The sequence below is a fragment of the Poecilia reticulata genome, linkage group LG21, assembly GCF_000633615.1.
Source record: "Poecilia reticulata strain Guanapo linkage group LG21, Guppy_female_1.0+MT, whole genome shotgun sequence".
Lineage (NCBI taxonomy): Eukaryota > Metazoa > Chordata > Actinopteri > Cyprinodontiformes > Poeciliidae > Poecilia > Poecilia reticulata.
The window spans coordinates 15,543,436-15,563,306 of record NC_024351.1 but is presented as its reverse complement, the minus strand read 5'-3'; the positions used below and the strand labels follow the sequence as shown (position 1 = coordinate 15,563,306).

The 19,871-nt window shown below is 41.0% G+C and overlaps 3 protein-coding genes across 6 annotated transcripts in view; 1 reads left to right on the top strand and 2 right to left on the bottom strand.

Annotated features, from left to right (window-relative positions):
• Positions 1 to 6,114, bottom strand: part of ino80 (INO80 complex ATPase subunit) — a 40,518-nt gene extending 34,404 nt beyond the window's left edge. For 2 of the 4 annotated variants that reach the window (XM_017302332.1, XM_008398407.2), the window contains exons 1-13: positions 5,970 to 6,113; positions 3,185 to 3,249; positions 2,868 to 3,056; positions 2,626 to 2,780; positions 2,454 to 2,524; positions 2,049 to 2,195; positions 1,847 to 1,964; positions 1,565 to 1,767; positions 1,393 to 1,446; positions 1,080 to 1,283; positions 673 to 877; positions 412 to 479; positions 100 to 321 (exon numbers count right to left, since the gene is read on the bottom strand). In XM_017302332.1, coding sequence (XP_017157821.1) covers positions 100 to 321; positions 412 to 479; positions 673 to 877; positions 1,080 to 1,283; positions 1,393 to 1,446; positions 1,565 to 1,767; positions 1,847 to 1,964; positions 2,049 to 2,195; positions 2,454 to 2,524; positions 2,626 to 2,780; positions 2,868 to 3,016 — 1,596 coding nt within the window. In that variant the 5' untranslated portion in view covers positions 3,017 to 3,056; positions 3,185 to 3,249; positions 5,970 to 6,113. Of the gene's footprint in view, positions 1 to 99; positions 322 to 411; positions 480 to 672; positions 878 to 1,079; positions 1,284 to 1,392; positions 1,447 to 1,564; positions 1,768 to 1,846; positions 1,965 to 2,048; positions 2,196 to 2,453; positions 2,525 to 2,625; positions 2,781 to 2,867; positions 3,057 to 3,184; positions 3,250 to 5,969 lie in introns of all 4 variants that reach the window. The other 2 variants (XM_008398409.2, XM_008398410.2) reach the window with 2 other exon arrangements.
• Positions 6,115 to 7,396: 1,282 nt separating this feature from the next.
• vps18 (VPS18 core subunit of CORVET and HOPS complexes) lies at positions 7,397 to 13,679 on the bottom strand. The gene is made up of 9 exons (XM_008398412.2): positions 13,262 to 13,679; positions 12,996 to 13,137; positions 12,731 to 12,822; positions 11,993 to 12,243; positions 11,527 to 11,880; positions 9,554 to 10,816; positions 8,810 to 9,019; positions 8,349 to 8,585; positions 7,397 to 8,184 (listed from the first exon to the last, which is right to left on the bottom strand). Exons 1-9 carry the CDS (start codon positions 13,362 to 13,364, stop codon positions 7,888 to 7,890), a joined length of 2,949 nt encoding a protein of 982 aa, XP_008396634.1. The 5' UTR covers positions 13,365 to 13,679; the 3' UTR covers positions 7,397 to 7,887.
• A 1,772-nt stretch (positions 13,680 to 15,451) lies between these two features.
• Positions 15,452 to 19,489, top strand: rhov (ras homolog family member V). Its single transcript, XM_008398413.2, has 3 exons — positions 15,452 to 15,842; positions 15,941 to 15,999; positions 17,123 to 19,489. Exons 1-3 carry the CDS (start codon positions 15,638 to 15,640, stop codon positions 17,567 to 17,569), a joined length of 711 nt encoding a protein of 236 aa, XP_008396635.1. The 5' UTR covers positions 15,452 to 15,637; the 3' UTR covers positions 17,570 to 19,489.
• Positions 19,490 to 19,871: the final 382 nt, after the last annotated feature.

Sequence of the window (19,871 nt, the reverse complement as noted above, 5' to 3'; positions counted from 1 at the left end):
GATTTGGAAACCAAAAAAGCAAAACAATGCTCCAAAACCTAAAAAAAAAAAGCTTTCAGTTTTCCAGTCAAGTTTTTACTGAGAGACAAACGAACTTGCCTGTTCATAGAGGTTGGCCAGCCAGTTCATGCCTTTGAGTTGATAACCCTTGAGTTTTCCGTTGAAAATGGTGGGCTGAGGAATGTCCTCGCCTGCTTGGATGGAGGGGTTTGACAGACTGTAGCTCTCTCCAAACCCAGAGGCCAGTCCTGAGGACATGCTGCCCGCAACATGCAGAGAGGCACTGCGGCTGTCTTTGGCCTCTTCGTCAAACATCCTTGTCTACATGAAGAGACGACAGAGGGATATTTAAGAGTTCTTCTTTTTGTAGGCGATGACAGAATCTCCATAGATGGAGGGATATCAGCTTACTCTCTCTTGGTGAATCTGATAGGCTTCTCTAGCATTCCTCAAGGCCTGCGATTTGTAGTATTCGCTGTCTGTAAGCACATAAAATCATTTGATATAAACGATTAGAATCAAATTCAATATGAAGTTTTTACTGACCACATACGGTATTGGTTGAACAAAAAGTAAAGCTGGAAATTTGGTATGTTTTATTTTTATTTTTTACAATTGCCTCACTGTGTTTGTCTAATAAATCAAATAAATTACTCAAGCTGCTTATCATACCATAGTCCTCCTGCCCAACATTGACCATCACTCCTCCCCCCACATCGATTTGTCTCTGGGACGAATTGTCTTCGAGCTTTCGCAAAATGTCCTCCTGTGTCGTGTCCCCCCCCGGCGCCCCCGTGCTGGCCTTGCCGCTCATGAAGTGAGCGTACAGCTCCGTCTGAGTGATCAGAAAGTTCAGCTTGCGCTGCTGACGTTTAGCCTGCGGAGAGAGTAAACTTCAGTGCATCCAAGATTGTAAAAGAACATTTTTCATGTCAAAATTCAATCCCTTTGCTGAACAAATCTCTTTTCTCAGTCCTTTTTAGTCAGAAAATAGTTTAATCCAATTGAATGCCTTGTCCAGACTGTGTATCAACTCCGTTCTGACGTCTCCATCCACATCAACCCTTTAGTGACCTAACCTCTCTCATCTCTTCGTCGAGTTTCCGCTGCTCCAGAGCTTCCTTCTCGGCTCTCTTCCTGTGCTCTTTTTCCACTTTGTCATATTTCTTCCAGTAGAGCATCATCTCCTTGGTGAGGCGTCGCGCGCGGGGCAGCGTCTCCTTGCAGTTCTTCTGAGCCTGGATGGCGGCACGCCGGACCTCTCGCATGCACTGGTGGGCCAGCTGGAAAAAACACCAAGCAGCTGTTAACGCTCACAGCCGTAAAATAACTTGACGACGTCAGTAAAAGTTTATTTTAAGCATAATAAGCTTGTCTGTAAAGTTTACTTACTTTCTTAGCATTGGTGAGGACTACGTTTTTGGCAGACGTCTTCTGCTTGAAAGACTGTATTAAAGATGAAGAAAAATAAAGGTTATTAAGGGCAAAAAACAATCTTCAGGTCATGTTTTGTCCATAATCGTAGAGTAAATGCGGGTTTGTCCCTTGGTTCTCACACACTGACCTTAGGAATCTCCTTTTTAGCGATGGTGAGCCACAGTTTACGCCGCCGTGCATTCAGCTGTTCAACAGTGAGATGCTTTTTCTTCACCATGGGCAGTGGAGCATCGTGGGAAAACTTTGCAAACACCTTGGTGATATACGGACGCTCCTCGTTGAGAAATTCTTCTCCTCTTTTCTTTTTCTTCTTCACTTTCTTTAATTTTGCTAAACAAAAACAACAAAAATAAAAAACGTGGAATATTTCATGCTTTTTAGCACCAACATCATCAACATCTTCCCTTACCTTTGATTTTCTTCTCATCTTTAATTTTCTTTTTCTTCGTCCCCAGGTGGCGCTGCTGCTCATAGAAAGGATCGTGGCTTGACAGGAGTCCTGTGCTGTAGTACTGATACTGATAGAGCTGCACGGAGAGACGCACAAAATGATCAGAAGGGGGAACTCTTAAGTGGGCGGGACTCTTAGCATGGATCCCGGTCGCCGGCACCTCTCGGTCGGAGTAGAACTTGCTCTGATGCTGCCGATTGTAGCGGTGTAACCGAAGCATGTCGTGGAGCTCCTCCCGAGACAAACTGAAGTTAGCGTCGTCGGACTCTGCGTCCGAGTCTGTGGTGTCGTCACTCAGGAGGATGTTCTGCAGAAGACACAAGAAAGGAGGCTAAAACGGAATGCAAATGGTTCAAAACAAGCCAATAAAAAAAAATGGAAGCAGCATTTCAAGTAGTTACTAACTGTAAATACCAGATTGTTAAGCTATATGTGTCAATCCTTCACAAATAAACTATCAAATAGTTGTTTATTGAATGTTAATTATAATATAGTTAACTATAACTGAACTGGTCATTTGTGTAATAACATGTTTACATGCATAAAAGAAAGTGGCTGTCATTACCTTGAGCCATTTCCTGTTCTTTTTCAACTTTGAAAAATTGTAGAGATTTGTTTTGTCGGCCTTTTGGTCTGCTGGATTGAAGTGAGGAGAAGAATATCATATTTTATAAATAAACGTGATGCAGTGAGGTTTGTGCAGGAGAAAAACATCTCGTCTCTGAACGTCCTCTTACCTTTGCTTTGCAGTACTCCGTTAAGGGGTTTGCAGTCTGACAGCGCATCTTCTTGCTCACATGGCTCATTCTTCACCGACAACGCTGCGTGTTGGTTGGAGGCGTCCAGGGAAAGGCCCGTCCCCAAAGCGCCGTCGCTGTCATCGCTATCGTCGCTACAATAACGACATCAAACTTTAGTGCATGTAAACCACTGGTCTGCAGTCCGTCCCTGTGACATTCCCCCCTCCTCTTCTCTATACCTTATGTCTCTGTTAAAGATAGAAGCGGTTTGTCGCAGGAAACTGTCCAACTTCAGAGATCTTTCCAAGCGCTGCAGGTAGAGAGGCTTGGCCAGGCCAGAGAGCCCCGGCGTCCCGTCCTCCTGGCGGCCATCTTGCCCTGACGCCATGCAGCACTTACTCCTCTGCCCAACAGGGCAGAACCCTTTACTGAAGAAATGCACACACTGAAGATGAGTAAGTTATACACGACTGGAGGGGTGCCAAGAGGCTAAATCCAGGATGCGTAATATTCTAGAAGCACATAATCCATGCACAAAGCCACAGAGGATCTTTACCTTTTGGGTAAGAAATGGCATTCCTCTTGAGTCCAAGATGAATTACCTCACAAAGGTGAAAAAGTCTAGAAAAGAAGAAATCCAATCATTTTCTGTTACACGTGATGCATGTAAGCCTGTCATATTTCAAAGTGTGGAGACAGCTATTTACTTAAATTCTAACAGTTTGTTAATTCTGCCAAAACTGGCTCTTAGAGGACATGTGTGATGTTGATATGGCTCAAAATGAAAATGAGTTTGACAGTCCTGCTGTATTATTGCTTAGCAGCAGAGTTTCTCTAATTTTATGAAATGGAGGAAGTAAAGAAGTGAATTAATGCGAAAAGAACATGCGAAAAGTAGTACGCATAAAAAAACTATAGATGGAACAAGGGTCACTATTAGGGCAGTAACTAACAAATATTTTCATAATCGTTTATTCTATTGATTATTGTGATAATTATTCTGACAAGAAATTGGGACAATCTGCAGACTTTTCATTTAACTACTTAATATTGTATGTCCTACAATATTAAAAGTAATTGTATATATACTGCTCTAAAAAATAAAGGGAACACTTCAGTGTTCACTTAAATGTTAAAGTGTTCCCTTTATTTTTTTGAGCAGTGTATATGAAAATACAAATAATCCAATTCTTTTTAATGTCTAAAATGCAACAACAGCATTTCTTTAGTGTATACTTGATCCTTAGTAGCAAAGGATGCATCCAGGTAGCTGCTAAATAATACTTCTAACATGAAAATGTGAAAAGCTCAGCCCTTCCTGCTTCACTGAACATCAAGTGGTGATTACTTTTTGGATTATGTAATTGGATAGCAGTAGGAGATTTTTTTTATTTTTACTGAATTTGAACCAAGTGGAGCTTAAACTAGGCCACTTGATGAAGTCTGGGTTGAACATATTTACAAATATGTAGTTTTTTTGTTGGTTTTTTTGTATTTTTTTCAGTCTGTACACACTAGTTAATGAGTAACTGCTAAATTAGTTGACCATCGTTTCAATAATCAATTAATCTCAGTTAATCCAATTATGTTAGTCCTTGTTGCTAAATTACAGTAGTTCATAGCACCTGCATTACATTAGTATTTATATTTTACAGACGAATTGGTAATTGGAGGACACTTTAATATGTTTCTGGATATATACCTTGATCTGCTCAAAAGGTTTTTATTAAACAATTGCACTCTTTAATGACTCCATTTTTGAGAGCATGTATAGCACATAAAATAAGCAAAATACATTTATGCGGTCCAAAATTTCAGGAGGATTGGCACTCCCAAATTCCTTGCTGTTCTACAGGACCTCAGCGATAAAGCCTTTACATTTCTGGCTCATGTAACGTCTCAAATTATGGGAGTTGTGATTATTCTTGGAGTATCTGAAACCTCGCATACATTAACCAAAACTGGATCACAATTTCCTATTGCCTCATAACAGCAGGGGAATAAAACAAATAAATGCTCACATTATGGAAGAATAAGAATGTTCCAACAATTAAGATGTGGATAGAGGGTATAATAAAGACATTCCATTGGTAAAAAAAAAAAACAAGATATGTTTTGAAGCATAGACTCTAAATATTTGATCAAACTTGCCATCCCATTATGAGATACAGGTGTAGCTCACGAGTGGGCCAAATAGAATCCATGATATAACCTTTGTAACCCTGGCTAAATCTGTTAAATTGGTCATACTATAATTATCCTATCTGTAAAACTGTTCTGTTTTGATTGAGGATCTGTAGATACAGATAAATATTTAAATTATTATTTTAATTAAACAAAAAATAAATAAATTCTAATGCCTGGAACAAATAATCTTGAGTCACGCTGTAAGAGTCCCAACTTGAATCTAAGGGAAAGGATTTGTTGCAGTGGCAGGAAAGATCAGTGACACTTTAGTCAAAAATTGAAAAAGAGGGTTCAGTGTTTGAATCCAGTGATGTCAATATAGCTTTTTACAATAACTGAGAAGGGCACAAATATTTTTACATGCTATATTGTGTGTGCGTTTGTATATAAGGATCAAAACAAGCAAGAATTGCCAATTGTAATGTGAATTGGCATGTTTGGTTTGCTTTAGACGTGTTAAAAACTAAATTAAAATAAAGACAAGCTTTGTTGTTTTTAGAATGCAGAAATGTGTTTTATTATTACTATTCGTCTGTCATATTTCGTTAAAGAGAAGCACATCCAAGCGAGTGCTGATGGAGGGCTCCTCTTGCTAGCTAGCTAACCTTCGGACGGTTAGCATACAAGCTAACGACCGTTAGCTGGCTCCGATCAGTTATAGAAAGGGGTCAAGGTGCTGGTGCACACATGCGCTGACAGCTGTTTATTAAACCAGCCCTAATATTCAAGTCAATATTGGTAGATTCCTTCAGTAGCCACCAAATGTAATTAGACAACTGTTTGTTGTATCATTTTTAACGTGGTTTATTATCAGAAATGCTAGCTGGCTAGCTTATCAGAAACGAAGGCGTTCTGACGAGGACATCGTCTCACGCCATAAATATGAAGTATTCAAACTGGTTCTGTCTCTTTAAGGCCACCACCTCCCAGCCTAAACAATGTATAAAGATATATCAGTTTAATAATAATTTGTTGGCTTGCTTGCTGTTACGACACCGAGGCCCACCGCCCGCGCCTCTCGTACCCTTGCAGCGGGTAATAGCAGAGGCTCGGCTGCCTGGTGTATGCACGATCCCCATCTTTTAATTCTTTCTCCCTCCTGGCCATCTTCCCCATTGCTCCTTCGCCATAACAACCACCGCGGAGTCTCTCACCTCAGCCCCGTGTCCCCCCTCCGGTCCCTCTCGTCGCTGCTGCCGACTCTCGGCTCTGTGGCTCCAAAATGGCGGTTTGAGGCACCAAGCGAGTCTGTGAGCTTTGAGTCGGCAGCAGCAGCAGAGAGGCGGCCACTTTCTGTTACTGAGAGAGCAGAGACACGACGCCATGGCCAGGTTACAGCAAGGAGCAGGCGCTTTAATCAATACCAGATAGAGAGACGAGAGTCAACCGGTATATTTGAGCCAACACCAGCAACCAAAAAAATTAGCAAGATTTCTTTACAGTTAAAAAATGTTATATTGCTCTCACATATGACATTGCAAGTCGTATAAATATGCATAATACAAGCAGGACGATGAATTTCCGATCTCGATTGATAGTGTCTGCTTTCTGCGAAGATTGCCGAACTACGTCTTTCGTCACCACCAGGGAACTCCGTTTTTGGTAAGATGAGGCAGCAACGTTTAAGAATTTTAGGGTAGAGTGAATAAACCGGATTTTGTTTTAAAATACGAAATAAAATAAGAAAAAACCCTCCATAGTATTGCTTTAGTAAAATAAAGCAACGTGTCTTTCATTTCTATAACTGTAATGTACAATATGCTTGTTCCCAGAAAACACAACAAATCTTACATTATTTGTTGTGATTATGGCTGACTGGATGCATTAATCTTTAAATTTATCATATTCAGTTCAAAAGATACATTTTTATACAGATGAAATACTTTTGATGCATCTCCAAAAAGTACAAAAATGTCTGTGGTGAAAAAAACTTTTTTTTATACAAAATGGACACAAAGGCATGCCAGTGGAAGCTAGCGAATAAACCCAAGCGCACATTAACAAATTAAGATAAACTTCTTAACAAAGGATTTCATAAAGATATTTCTGTTTTAAGAATAGCTTAAAACTGTTTTTTTGTTTTCAGTATTCCCCACAAAAATAATTCTACATATACACACCCACACACACAAACTAGTTGTAAATACTATGTGTCTACTAGTGTGATTTATCTATGAACTGGAAAAGTCTTGCAGGTGTGATCCAACTAATTATACAGCTTGTTATAATTATGCAATAAATTTAATGTTGGAGAAAACAAGTTATTGCTCGTCATTTAACCATTTTCCTTAAATATAAGTACAATTTAAGAAGAGCGCTCATGTTTTAGGTATCTAAATGGTACAATTTACTTTCAGATTCAAGTAACTTAGAATTTTACAAATTTGAGCTCAAAATCAAACACTTCTGGATCTTTGCCTTTGCCTGCTGCTCATACTGTGCTTTCTCCAGAGATTTCCCTCTATAGCCACGTTGATGTGCATTTAATTTTGTACCCTCGGCCTAAAACGAGTCTTGACATTTCATCAGTTTTAAACCAAATTTTTTCAACCTAAAAAAAACCTTCAAGTCTTGATGTTGCAGCAATTCAATCCCAAAATGGCTTTAATATGAAGTAACAGTTTATTTTCCGCAGTTACTGGATAGTAAATTATTACAGACCAAGAAACAGAACGAACACAGATGCTGTTGTGTGTTATGTTTTAAGTGCCAAACAACCACCCGACGTAATGCTAAAAGCTAAAACTTGTATTGTGTGGTGACAGCTGCAGTTATCGTCACATTTATGCAATGTACTGTACTGACTGCAAATATTTGATATTACATCGTCTTGCATCATCTTTCACAAAGTCAGTTCTTGACGATCGCTCATTAAATACTTATATACAAAGTGCAAAGTTTGTTCCATCAGACTGACACACTGACAGCAAAAAAGCAAGGATTCTGTAAATCAGAATAGGCACTACCAACAGGCAATCAGGCAAATATCGTCTTCTACCGAGTTCATTGGTCCTACGGGTTTCACAGACAAAAAAGAAAGGCTTTTGCATCTTCGTTTTCAAACAGACGCCTTCACAGCCAGCTGGCTTTGTCCTGTTCAAATTTCTGCGGATCAATGAAAGGCTTGTCGATGGATTTGATCATCAGTTCGCCACAATACGCGCACTCAGACGCAACGATGTCATCGATGTCCGATACGATCTGCTCACGGCTCGTTGCCCCGACGCCCTTTCCCAGACTCGCTGTGTCCCCTTCCTCCTTTTGAGCGGGACGGTGGCGAGATTTAGAGGACTGTGTCGTAGCAGCCAGTTTCTTCTGGAGCTCTTCCAGGCGATTCTGCTTGAAGGCTGAGAGGTGAGGGGTCACTTCCTATATGGTAGGAAAACAAAATACGCAAAACAAGTCACGTCTCGGTTGCTATATTAACGTTACTGGTTAAAGTTAAAGATCTCTCAGTTTATAAAGCCTTCGTATAAAGCATTTCTACAGCTGTACTACGACTGGAAAAACAGGAAGTTTAGACCTGTTTTTACCTGAAACAGGCAGTCGTTATGGAACATGTGTCCACACAGAAACAAATAGAAGGGCCTGTTGAGTAACGGGAAGTCACATGCTGCACACTTTTCTTGGGAGTCCACAACGCCGTACTTATTCCTCATTTCCTGGATGTCTTCCCTGATTCGTTTAGCACTCTCCGTGGCTTCCTCCATTTCCTGCTTCAGCTCCTCGATGTGCTTGTTGTACTCCTCCAGGGAGCTGCAGATTGCCTCCTGAAAAAAAGGATTGCATTTCTAAAACTAATATATTCAACATTGTGATATTTTAAAAAGATTGTAAGCAAAGCTCCTAAATATACTCTGCTGTGTCATTTCGTATCAGCCACATCCCACGGAAGCTGATCATTTCTTAAAATCACATCTTATTTTCTTGAGCAAAGGCTGTCGCACAGAATTGGTTTTGTTGCTACAATGTTCAAAATATCATGAATGAAGACCTTAAAGTGGTCGATGGTGACAAAATCTGGAAAGAAAGGCAAGATGTCTTCGATCTTGAGCAGGTTGCAGCTGGACAGACAGTTCATGGCTTTCTTCACATCCTTCTCCTCCTGCACCACATGCCTGGCGATCTTCAGCCAAAGCTTTTTCCTCATCTCCTCGTCGTCCTCGGGCAGATCTGCGCAGGACTTGGCCAAGTCCACGTCAACCTATAGAAGAGAGAAAACCCATTTCTAAAACCACATTCAAAGCATGTGAAGAAATGGAACTTCTGTACGAGCATTAAAGGTGACCTATTATGCTTCCTTGAACAGGTTCTGATAGGTCTATCGGCTGTACAAAACACATTCATTTCATTTTTTTCACAAAATCATTCTTAAATAGTGAGATTTTCTGATCAGTTCGGTTCCTTTGGGGCCTCTTGTCTCTTTAAATCCAAATAAGCTGCTGCTGGCCACGCCCCCCAATTCAACATTTACACTTGCACATGAAAATGACTCCAAACAAATACGTAATTATGTACATCTTTAAAAAGCAAAAGTGGAGCCTCATACACGACCAACAAGAATGCAGCAAGTAGTGTCTTCATTGTAAGTCAACAACAAAACACTTGGGTGTTTTTCTTTCAGTGCTTGGGTTGTTATTAGAAACAGTTGAGACCCAAATGGAACTACAATAAAGTACAGCGAGTGAATTTTACATAACAAGCCCCCTTTAACAAACCAAGAAGGAGCATCACTTACTTGTAAAGCCAGATCCACTGCCTCCTCGTGCAGTTCCATTATTCTATAAACCAGCACACAGGCCTGAAGAAAGCCATGCTCCGCACACAGCCTGAGTGCATACTTCAGGTCGTAGTGGATCTCTGAGGGGTGAGTACCCGCCTGTCTGAGATACTGCAACAGAGAGTCTGGCTTGTACTTTGCATAAAGTGACAGCAAGTAGTTATGAATGGCTTCCTCAGTGACATTCAGCTCGTAAACACAGAACTCCATGTAGCGGATGGTCTCGTTGATCTGCTGGGCGCTGCCCATCTGGCTGTAGTTCATCAGAGCCGGGATGAGCTTCTTCGGGTCCAGCCTCTTGCCCATCTGGATCCACGCATTCACCACGTTCTTGGGAATGTGCTGCATGAGGACCGGCGAGAACTTGTAGAAGAGCTTTTCGTCGCAGTGCTTGGCGAGCACGTCCAGGGCCGCGCTGAAGTTGTCGTGCTGGCAGTAGTGGGATATGACCCTCTCGTAGTCCTGCATGACGACCGAGAAGTAAACCATGTCGTCCACGTTGCCGTGGCTGGCCAGCAGGTCGTAAATGGTGCTGCGGTTGTTGAACAGGCAGTCCCTGTGCTTGGAGCTGCTCAGAAACTGGCGGAACTCATCTCGGGTTTCCTGGAAGATGAGGCTGTTGTCGTCGCTCTCCAGCTGCCCGAGTCGGTTCAGGTAGAGCTCGGTCAGCCAGGTGACCAGCAAGGTGATCTGCGTTCTCTCGCTTTGTTTCAGATTGTTCAGTTTCTTCAGCAAGAACTCCTTCAACGCTTCTTCTTGCTTCGCTTCGATGAACTTGAGCGCTATCTCTTCGAAGTAGTTCTGAGTGAGTGCGTAGCACTTGGCGCTTTCCAGGTATCTCCTGTTCTGAAAGCAGTACTCGGCCTCCTTAGCCAGCACCATGTCCATGCACTCGGGACGGTCGCGGCAGTACTCCTTGGCGAGGTCAAACTTGTTCATGCTCATGTACATCTGCCAGACGTCCCTAGACTCGCGCTGGATGTGATATCGGAAGACCGCTCGCTCCGTGTAGATCCATACCAACCCACCAATCGGATCTTTGATCATTCTCTTAAGGGGACCAAACTTATCTGGGAACACGTCCTCGTACACCACCTGTCCGTTCAGAGTGCAGATTGCCTTTATTCGGTCATGAAGCAGCAGCAGGAAGTGGAACTGTGTCAGCACAATGGATATGGGTTTGTTCTGGCTAATGTCGATATCCGGTGTGTATTCCCATACCTGATTGGTGGTAAGAGAACAGATTAGCAGATTAGCACATACTTCATCTGAAGCTGAACAGGCAACGCGCAGTCGCATGGATTCAGTACGTTTGTATTCGCGCACACCTTTCAGACAACAGGGCGGACCAGTGTGGGGAGACCCCTCCTCTTTCTTTATACGTCATGGTTCCCCCTCTCTCCCTGTATCCTCTATTTTGCTTTTATGACACTGTCACAGAATAAGCGCCACACATTTCTACCTTCAGCTTCTTCCTGAATGGAAATTTTAACAAAGTTAACAACTTTACAATTTCCATCCAGGAGTTACTAATCACTCACCAAACATATTATTATAGTAGTCATACAGTGAAGAATTTCTCAAATGTACATAATTCGTCACAAGTTAAATGTTCCTCAAAAGTATTCATGTGTCCTGCCGACACAAAAACCGGATAGAGAAAGTGAACGAGTTGAAGGAAAATATCAACTTTGCTAACTGAACGCATTTCCCCATAAAACATGGCAACAAACTTCTGATCAATCAGATAACAGTTCGCACAAAGTTCTTCTGGAACAGTTCGACCAGTGCCTGGCGTCGAGTTCGGCAGCCAGATAAAATGATTTTTGAAATTTTCGTCACGCGTCTACGTCGACGACAACCGATTTTGACTGTCATGTGTGTGGGAGCCTTTAATCTTAAACAGGTAGAACCGTCTATCAGATATTTACCTGGACGTCACTCAGCAGGGAATCAGGCCGGATGTAGTCTAGCTGGCCATAGAGAACGCCATTACCCATCATCCAGGCAAACGCTTTGGGGAAGTTCCTAAGTTTCGCTGTGTAGAAGGTAATCTCACTGTATCCCATGTTGACTGGGAACTCCTGGAAACTGGGCAGCAGGTCCTGGTTCTGACTGAAGATGGTGCTGAGACCTTGCTGCTCCGACCCTTCGGCCACTTTACCCACAAACTGGAACAGGCGCTTGCGGGTGGTGGCGATGATGAAGTACTTGTTTTCTGGGCTTCGCTCTATTTCCAAGCAGCAGACTGGTGCAGGCCTGCCGTCCTCTTCCAGGGAGTGAACCTGCCACAAGGCAAAATCAAGTAAGCAGTTAGTCACATGCAAGAGGAATAAATAATATAAACATTTGCAAAAAAAAAAAAAAACTAAAGGGAAACTTCAATCCAACACTTACCTGTCTGAAGTACTGATCCGGGTTGGTATTGAACAGGCTGCCCTCGTTCGCAGAGATCTCCGCCTCAAAGATGATCCCCTGACTGGTGCCAACCAAGATGGGCCCTGTGCTGGTCTCGTTGCCCAGCAGCTTGTTCCAGCCCACGCTCTCGATGAGGTGACCTCTCCAGCGGGACAGACTGCGCACCTTCTGGGTGTTCCTGTTGAGGTACAGACACTCGCTGGTGTTCAGGCTGATCAGCAGATGGGAGCCTGCGGACGGAAAATACAGAGGAGGATTTAGCTGTTGGTTTTATGCATCTCGTAATCATACCACTGTGATAAATTATGGTGTGTGTGAAGCTTGTGCGTTTGGAATAACAACACGTCTGAAAAACGAGAATAAAGTGCAGAAAGGTGTAGTGACGTAGTAACTTGCCGTTTTTACAGCTGCACAGTAACGACAACAAATATAATAAGCAAAAATCTTTGGTGAAGGTCTTTTCTGGATCTTTGGAGTAATTGGGACTAAACACAAATGCACCAATTCTGCTTGTAAAAAGGTAGGAATATCTTATGAGGACACAGTTATGCACTTGTTCGTGGTGCATTATTGCACGAATTTCCAATAAAATGTATTATGTGTGCTTTTAATTGGACAAAATGTTTAAAAAGTACAAGAGTTCAGAATACTTTTGCAGCAACATGTTGTTAAATTATTGTTTTGGACCACTTAATCGTGTGTATTTTAAAATTTTACCTGTCGGGTCCAGGAACAGCTTGTACACTTTGCTGTCGTCTTTCCTTCCTAATTCGGTTTGATTGAGTTGATCTGGTTTTGCCAAGTCAATCCTGAGCAGAACCGAAAACATTACTGTCAAAAGCTTGACTCGGATGGCAAATAACTGACAAATATCAGCAGAACACCTTGAATGATCACAAAAAAAAATATAGCCTTTGTTTTGAAATAATTAAACGAAAACATCACAGAACCCCACTGATTTTAAAAAAGAAGGACTTTTTACCTCAACAACGTGTCTTTTCCCAGACTCATGCAGAGCTGGTTGTTGCAGACTGACAAGTGATTTATCCTCTCAGGTGGAGTAAAGTCAATCCTCTGTTTGTTGAATATTGGCTTTTCTTCCTCCAGTCTGACGTTCACAAAGCCTTGGGTAGGAGAAAAGAGCAGCGTTTCAACTTTGCAGGCCTTGGTTTGAACGTAGTTTTGCAATGCAGTGCTCTTTAATTCACTGGTTCCTCGTTAGCTAAAGACAGAGCATGGAAACCTTACCTGAATGTGTTAGCCCGATGTTAGCAGAGCTCAGGCGGCTGTGTTGCTGAGAACTTTGCCTGATGTTTTGAGAATCCTCATACTCATCAAGAATAGAAGCCATAATGAAACGAGCAGAGGAACACTTATTTTACGCCCTGCAAATTACTAATTTAGATGGTCAACATTAGCTAGCTAGCTAGCTAGCTTTGGCAACATACACAATTAAATGTTCAGCTAACCTATTTCTCAATTTGTATCTAAATTGAAAATAAATACGCACAGCAGGCTGCAAAATGTTCACGTAAACTTCAAAGGCATTGGGGGAAAGTACGTTTAAATAATTCGTGCAAAAATAGCATCCAAAATAGCTTCCGACTGCACAACACAAGGCGAAACCTCAGAGTCAGGTGATCGGGGAATCATGTGATCAATGTGGGTGTAGTGCTGTCTTGGACCAACAGAGGGCGCACTTAGTTTAGATTAGAATAGTGTGTATTGAGATATTAAAAAACAAAGCTAGAAAACCCTTAAGTGTATATTAACTAATAAGACATGAAGTCGTGTATATGATTTGTGTATAATGTGCAGATATCTCTTTTTTTCTGTTTTTGAATCTTACTGTAGGCCAAATAAAGGTCAATTTTAAGGACTTTTAGAGTGATTTGCAAAAATGTTCACAACTTTTTTCACATTTTGTCACATTACAATCAAAAACTTCAAGCAATGTGGAGGGTTTTCTGTGCTTAGTCAACGCAACATGGAGTATAAATAAAACTGAAGCAGGACGGAAAATCTTGCCCGCGTAGTTTTCCAAAATAATTTAAATTCAGCCATCGTGAATTGAGAGCGTCTGCTTTCAAAGCAATACACAATTGTTACCAAAGTTTTCTAAATGGATTCAGGTATGGACTTTAAATGGGCCAGTCTAACTCATGCATATGCTTTGATCTGTCGTTCTATTGTGTGCATGCATGTTTAAAGTTGTTCTTCTGTTAAAAGGTGAATCTTCACCCCGAGTCTCAAGTTTTTTGACTCCCTGAAGAGACGATTTCCTGGCCAGCTGCATTATGTGTCCATCAATTTTCCCACAAACTCTGATAACGTTAAACCCTCATCCATTCATGCACCACAGCATGATGCTGCCACCACTATATTTCACTGTTACCACCGTCTATTCAGAGTGATGTGTATTACTTTTTTGTCACAGGAATAATCTTGACTATAGGCGTTAAGAGCTTCAGAGTCATCCAACCAGTCTAACTATCTTCCATAGCGCTTATGCCAAACAGGAAGCTGAGCTTATTTTGTCTTTCTTTTGATACTGACTTTCTTCCTGTAATTCTCCTTTTCACTGTAATTTCATCACCAAACTTTCCTTTTATCTTCTCCTAAACTTTCCCCCATGACCCGTTTGCTGTGCTGTTTGTGCACTAAACAAACCTGAAGGTCTTCACTTGACAAATGGAGAGAGTTGCTGCTAATCATGTGACTTCTGGAAGCAACTGATTTTAATGGGTTTTATTTAGGGGTATCATTTTGTGAACTAAAAAAATGCTTTATGCTTTAATGACTACTTTTTTGAAAGGATTATTATTTGTTTGTTTTGAGGTTATATATTCAAGTTGTCCCGCTAAAGTCTCTATTCATTTTGGGTTGTTTATTTTTTTATTTATTTGTGTTTTTTTCTTTTTTTGCTTAATTTTGTTTGGTTTTCCATATGTGTTGGAATACATAATTTATACATTATGATACCTTTTTAAAGTTGATTGTGTATGCTTACATTAATAATAATAATAATAATAATAATAATAATAATAATAATAATAATAATAATAATAATAATAATAATAAACAAAAAATATGGTTATTAGACTTAAAGACCTTAAAAGAAATGTATGCCACATCAGATTTTAATTTGCAGATTTTAATTTGCAATGCACTGTAGTGTAGGTGTGCGACATAAAATCCCAATAAAACACACTGAAGTTTATATTTTTTTTACGAGACAAAAAAAAAAAGGTGAAAAGGTCTCCACATGTAGAGGACATAAATTATAAATCATCATATGCAATTTTAACCCTGACTTTGAAACGCAACCCCGGCTAAACCTCTTTGTTTAGAGCTCTTTTGAAGCTCTCTTATCATCGTGGGAGTGTCTATGCAAATCGTATCCCTGTCGGAGCAGAAGGTCGCGTTAAGAAAGGCGCCTCCCACACTTGTTGCTGCGCATCACGCCGAGGGAGTCGCGTCCCTTCAGTCACAGCAGTAATGCGCGGCGTGGACACGCACACAGGCGCTTTAACTCTGCAGCGACACTCTGCTTTCAAACCATAGCGAGCAGGCAGGTGGGGAGGCAGAAGAGTTGGCGCCCCGAACTTTAATGCTCACCTCGACATGCCACCCCAAATGGATTACTTTTACCACGAGTCCCGAGTCCCTTCAGCTTGCGGGCTTACCCGGGAGGACGAGCTGGACCCCGATGTGATCAGCTGCATGTTGGTCGGAGACGGAGCGGTGGGGAAGACCAGCATGATCATCAGCTACATCTCCAACGGATACCCGGCGGAGTATCAGCAGACGGGGTTTGATGTGTTTTCTGGTGAGTTTTTTTTTTTTTTTTTTTTTTTTTTTAACTCCCACTAAGACATTTTTGGTCTGTTGTTGGGACTAATTGAGTGTGTTACTGCTCTTCAACAGGTCAGGTCCAAGTGGAAGGGTCTCCAGTAAAAATTCAACTTCTGGACACAGCTGGACAGGTAAGATTCTTCTTTTACATGCGTTTCCAGCTTTACTCAACACTGAATGATGTAGATTTTGTTAATATTGTCTGAGACACTTAAAGTTACACTTTTAAAGAACACTTTGGAATATTGTCTTTTCGCGGTTTAACAACCAATCAGTCAAATACATAAGTAAACTAAGAAGCTGCATAGAGCCTCCGAACCAATAGGGGACACCAAAGAGCACCAGAATTGTCAGACAAGTTGGGTTTGTGAATGTAGATACTTTTTGTAAGGGGTAACACATCAGCAGTTTTGATGTTATCATTTTAAACAAGCTATTGTTATAAATGAAGATGCATCAATCAGCCAGCCACAGATTGGAAATTGCCCATTTTATCTTGATCATCTTTGAACGACAGGTCAAAATAGAATATTTATATTTCGATGCATTTAACTCATTAAATGAATCAAAAATAAGAACTTCAGCCACACATCGACCAATGGCATTTATTTGAGTTTCATCACAGCCGATTTTGAAGGAACACGAAGCTTCGATGCATAAACGGGACGATCTTGTGATTCCTTTATTTTCAATGGGATTCTAAGTCCATATGTCTACAAAACAAAATCTACAGTACTTTAAAAAAAAAAATCTTTTTTTTATGTTACAATTCTTAGACTTTATTCCAATTTTGTTAATGTGTTTGTTTTATTATCATGTCAGACCAAAGTTATTTGCCTTCTATGAAATTATCTGAAATAATTTTTAAAAGCGAAGCTGGACAGCAATATCCAATGGAAATGCATGCTTGGATATATTTACACATACACACGATATCCTAACAAATATAAATATATGTGATTATTTGTTTGCTGATGTTACTTTATAATTTCAAAGCATAAAACTGGCTACTTTTCTTGCGTGTAAAAAGCACAAAGGGCTTTTTAGGCTGATTTTTATCGTTTCAAGGTGTCATGCATGAAAACCTTGACATCCTCTGTTGAAACCAGTTTGTGACTCAGCAGCGAGATTTCTCAATGAATTTTAATCTTTTCCGCTCACATCCAGTGAGTCAGTGCGTGCCGCTTCCCCGGTCGTGTCTAGAGATCTTGAGTGATACTAAAGCAATTCTGCGCCTCTTTGTTTGCCACGCAGGAAGAGTTTGACGAGTTCCGAGCTCTGTCCTACGCCCATGCCGACGTCTTCCTCCTGTGCTTCAGCATGGTCGATCCCGACTCGTTCCACAACATCACCAAGAAGTGGGTGCCGGACATCCGGGCCCACAACGCGTCCTCGCCCATCATCCTCGTCGGGACTCAGTTGGACCGGCTGCTGGACGTCAACGTCCTCATCGACCTGGACAAGTGCAAAGTCAAGCCGGTGCTGAGCTCGCGGGCCCGGAGCATGGCGGACAAGATCCGGGCCACGGACTACATAGAGTGCTCGTCGCTGACGCAGAAGAACTTGAAGGAGGCGTTCGACGCGGCTATTTTCGCCGCCATCAAGAACAAAACGCGCAAGGGGAAGAAAAGGAGGTTTTCCGACAGGCGCACCAAAGCTTTCTCGAGGTGCAGCTGGAAGAAGTTCTTCTGCTTCATCTGAACTCTTTTTGAATTCAGTTCTTTGAAGACTCTTTATTTATTTAAGTCGTGTATCTCCTCGTCTTTTCATGCATTAGATTCGTGCCGTCGTTTGTCAGTAAAGTTGGCTTGTCTTTTCTTTGATGCCTAGTGTAGATAGAGAGGTGGACGGTACTATAAACTAACCAAGTAGATACGGGGACATCCCCAGCCTGTGATTGGTGTCACACTTACCAGATTGATACATATTCACATAGTTGTTCCAAGTCGACAGGAGAAGCAGAGTTTGCACATGCTGTTTTTTGTGTGTCCACCACTCGTGTTGTACATACGTCAGAGAGATGGTACATTGAGCTGAGGCTTTGTGAGATGCAGCTGCAGAGGCCAGACCAGTATATTAAAAAAAAAAAAAAAGAAGCAAAACAGCGAATTTGCATGCTGTGCTTTACTACTGGCTACAAACCGAAAGTGTCGGGACTGACTCTGTGTCCTGGCCAATGGGTGTTGTTTTCTCACTTTTCTCGCAACAATGCCTTATTTTTATGTACCGGCTACAATTAGGCGCCGCATTCTTACCTGTTTGTGAAAGCTTCCCCGGCTGGTTTGGTCGGGCTTTTTTTATTCTTCCAGGAAACCAGGTGACACACCTGCTGAGCCTGACTCTTGTATTTTGATCTGATTTTTATGATTCACAACAAAAGCATATATATATATAAATATTTTCATTTAAAGGAAAAGTAATGTCACTCCCTTTTTAATCTTTTGGCTAAGATGAGAACTGGTTCTTGTCTGAGGTATAAAGGTTCAGAAGAGCAGACACCATTGGCTTTCTGTCTCTTTAATGTGCATTTGTAAAAGCAAAGCACTGCAGGAGTCTTTTTTTTTTCCTTTTTAAAAATCACCCGTCATTGTTTATTAGCTTAATACACTCCTGATCTCTGACGCCCAGTGAGCACAGGCAGAGAAAAGACTCAATAGCCTCGATCTGAATGGCACTTTTCAACTTTACGCCTTTCAAAAAAAAAAAAACCTTTTTGAAAGTTTTGCACTCCAGTGTTATAATATGAGGAACATATATGTCTATATAAATACAAGCTTTACTATGCTTCTTGTGGAAGTGAGTTTGATGTTTGTTTATTTTAAACAAGTGCGGGGCCATGCTGACTGGCACCACATGTAGAAATGTGTAAAGTACCTTAAAATGACTTAATTTTGTTATGCAGTTGCATTATATTACAGGGAAAACTCTCTGCAGATCTCTTTTGCGAGGTTTCTCACCTCCCTTACACCCTCCTCAATGTGCAAAGTTGCAAGATAGTCCAGCCTTGTTTGTCACAGTTCCAGATGTTTGATGCTTTTTCATAAATGACTGCGGATATGGGCAGGCATAGACATGGAGCTGTTTTTCTGCGGCCATTTCCTGATTTATGAAGACCTGTTCTCTCGTCTTTCCCATTTTGAAGGAGGGATAAGAGAAATCGGCATTTAACGTTATATTTACCACCCAAGGAAACAGGAAGTCACGGATAACTTATTGACAGTCGATTGACGTTCTAACAACATAAAAAAAAATGAAGTAGAAGTGTTGCAATGCACCACATGTAATGTTTTGTGTGTGGTCTGTTTTCTGAACTGCGGGCAAGATGAAATATAAAGATGAATGATGTCAAGCTAATGGATGGATTTTTTTGTTGTGCGTTTTTTGTGAGAAAATATGCAACTGCAATAAAATATTATTTCATCTTAAGGGCTTTTACATAGCTTTACTAGTGAGTTTATATTTATGTGGGGCACTGGGTTTTAAAAGCTCCCAAGCTTTAAAACTATGATTTGTTACATTTTTGGCATCACTGTCATCTCAAAACCATCCTGTTCCTTTGCTTTTAATCTCAGATTGACATGATGGAAAAAAAACAATAAACAAAAAGCCTTTTACAGTAAATCTGTGTGTCGTTGGTGTTGCAGCTCAACTGTGCAGTTTGTAATTGTCATGTCTGATAGCAATGACTGATACGAAACATACTCGCCCTCTTCTCTACAGGTTTTCAGTTTTGGAAAACTATAAAGCTGACTGGTTTGTAGTTACCTCACTAAGGATAAATCCCATTCTACTTCTTGGCCCTTAATCAAACATTTCTAAAAGTTAAAGTGAAGCAGCTGTTTTGTGGTGTCAGGGCCCCTAAAACAGGCAATTTCTCAGGAGAGCATTTGAAAATAAAGTAGCCAGGCTTCCAAATGAGCATTTTTAAGGCACCTCTGTTATGTCTAAATTAACCCTTTTAAGATTTTTTTTTCCCACAAAGTGGTTTTGTTAATTTTCTTAA

What these genes read in the sequence shown, in the direction of transcription:
- vps18 (XM_008398412.2), bottom strand. Translation starts at nt 13,364, where the DNA reads ATGGCTTCTATTCTTGATGAGTATGAGGATTCTCAAAACATCAGGCAA. An exon ending in CATCGGGCTAACACATTCAG is followed by an intron (nt 13,138 to 13,261) that starts GTAAGGTTTCCA and finishes CTCCTACCCAAG; the next exon opens with GCTTTGTGAACGTCAGACTG. An exon ending in GGAAAAGACACGTTGTTGAG is followed by an intron (nt 12,823 to 12,995) that starts GTAAAAAGTCCT and finishes GGTTCTGCTCAG; the next exon opens with GATTGACTTGGCAAAACCAG.
- rhov (XM_008398413.2), top strand. Translation starts at nt 15,638, where the DNA reads ATGCCACCCCAAATGGATTACTTTTACCACGAGTCCCGAGTCCCTTCA. An exon ending in GGGGTTTGATGTGTTTTCTG is followed by an intron (nt 15,843 to 15,940) that starts GTGAGTTTTTTT and finishes GCTCTTCAACAG; the next exon opens with GTCAGGTCCAAGTGGAAGGG. An exon ending in TTCTGGACACAGCTGGACAG is followed by an intron (nt 16,000 to 17,122) that starts GTAAGATTCTTC and finishes TTTGCCACGCAG; the next exon opens with GAAGAGTTTGACGAGTTCCG.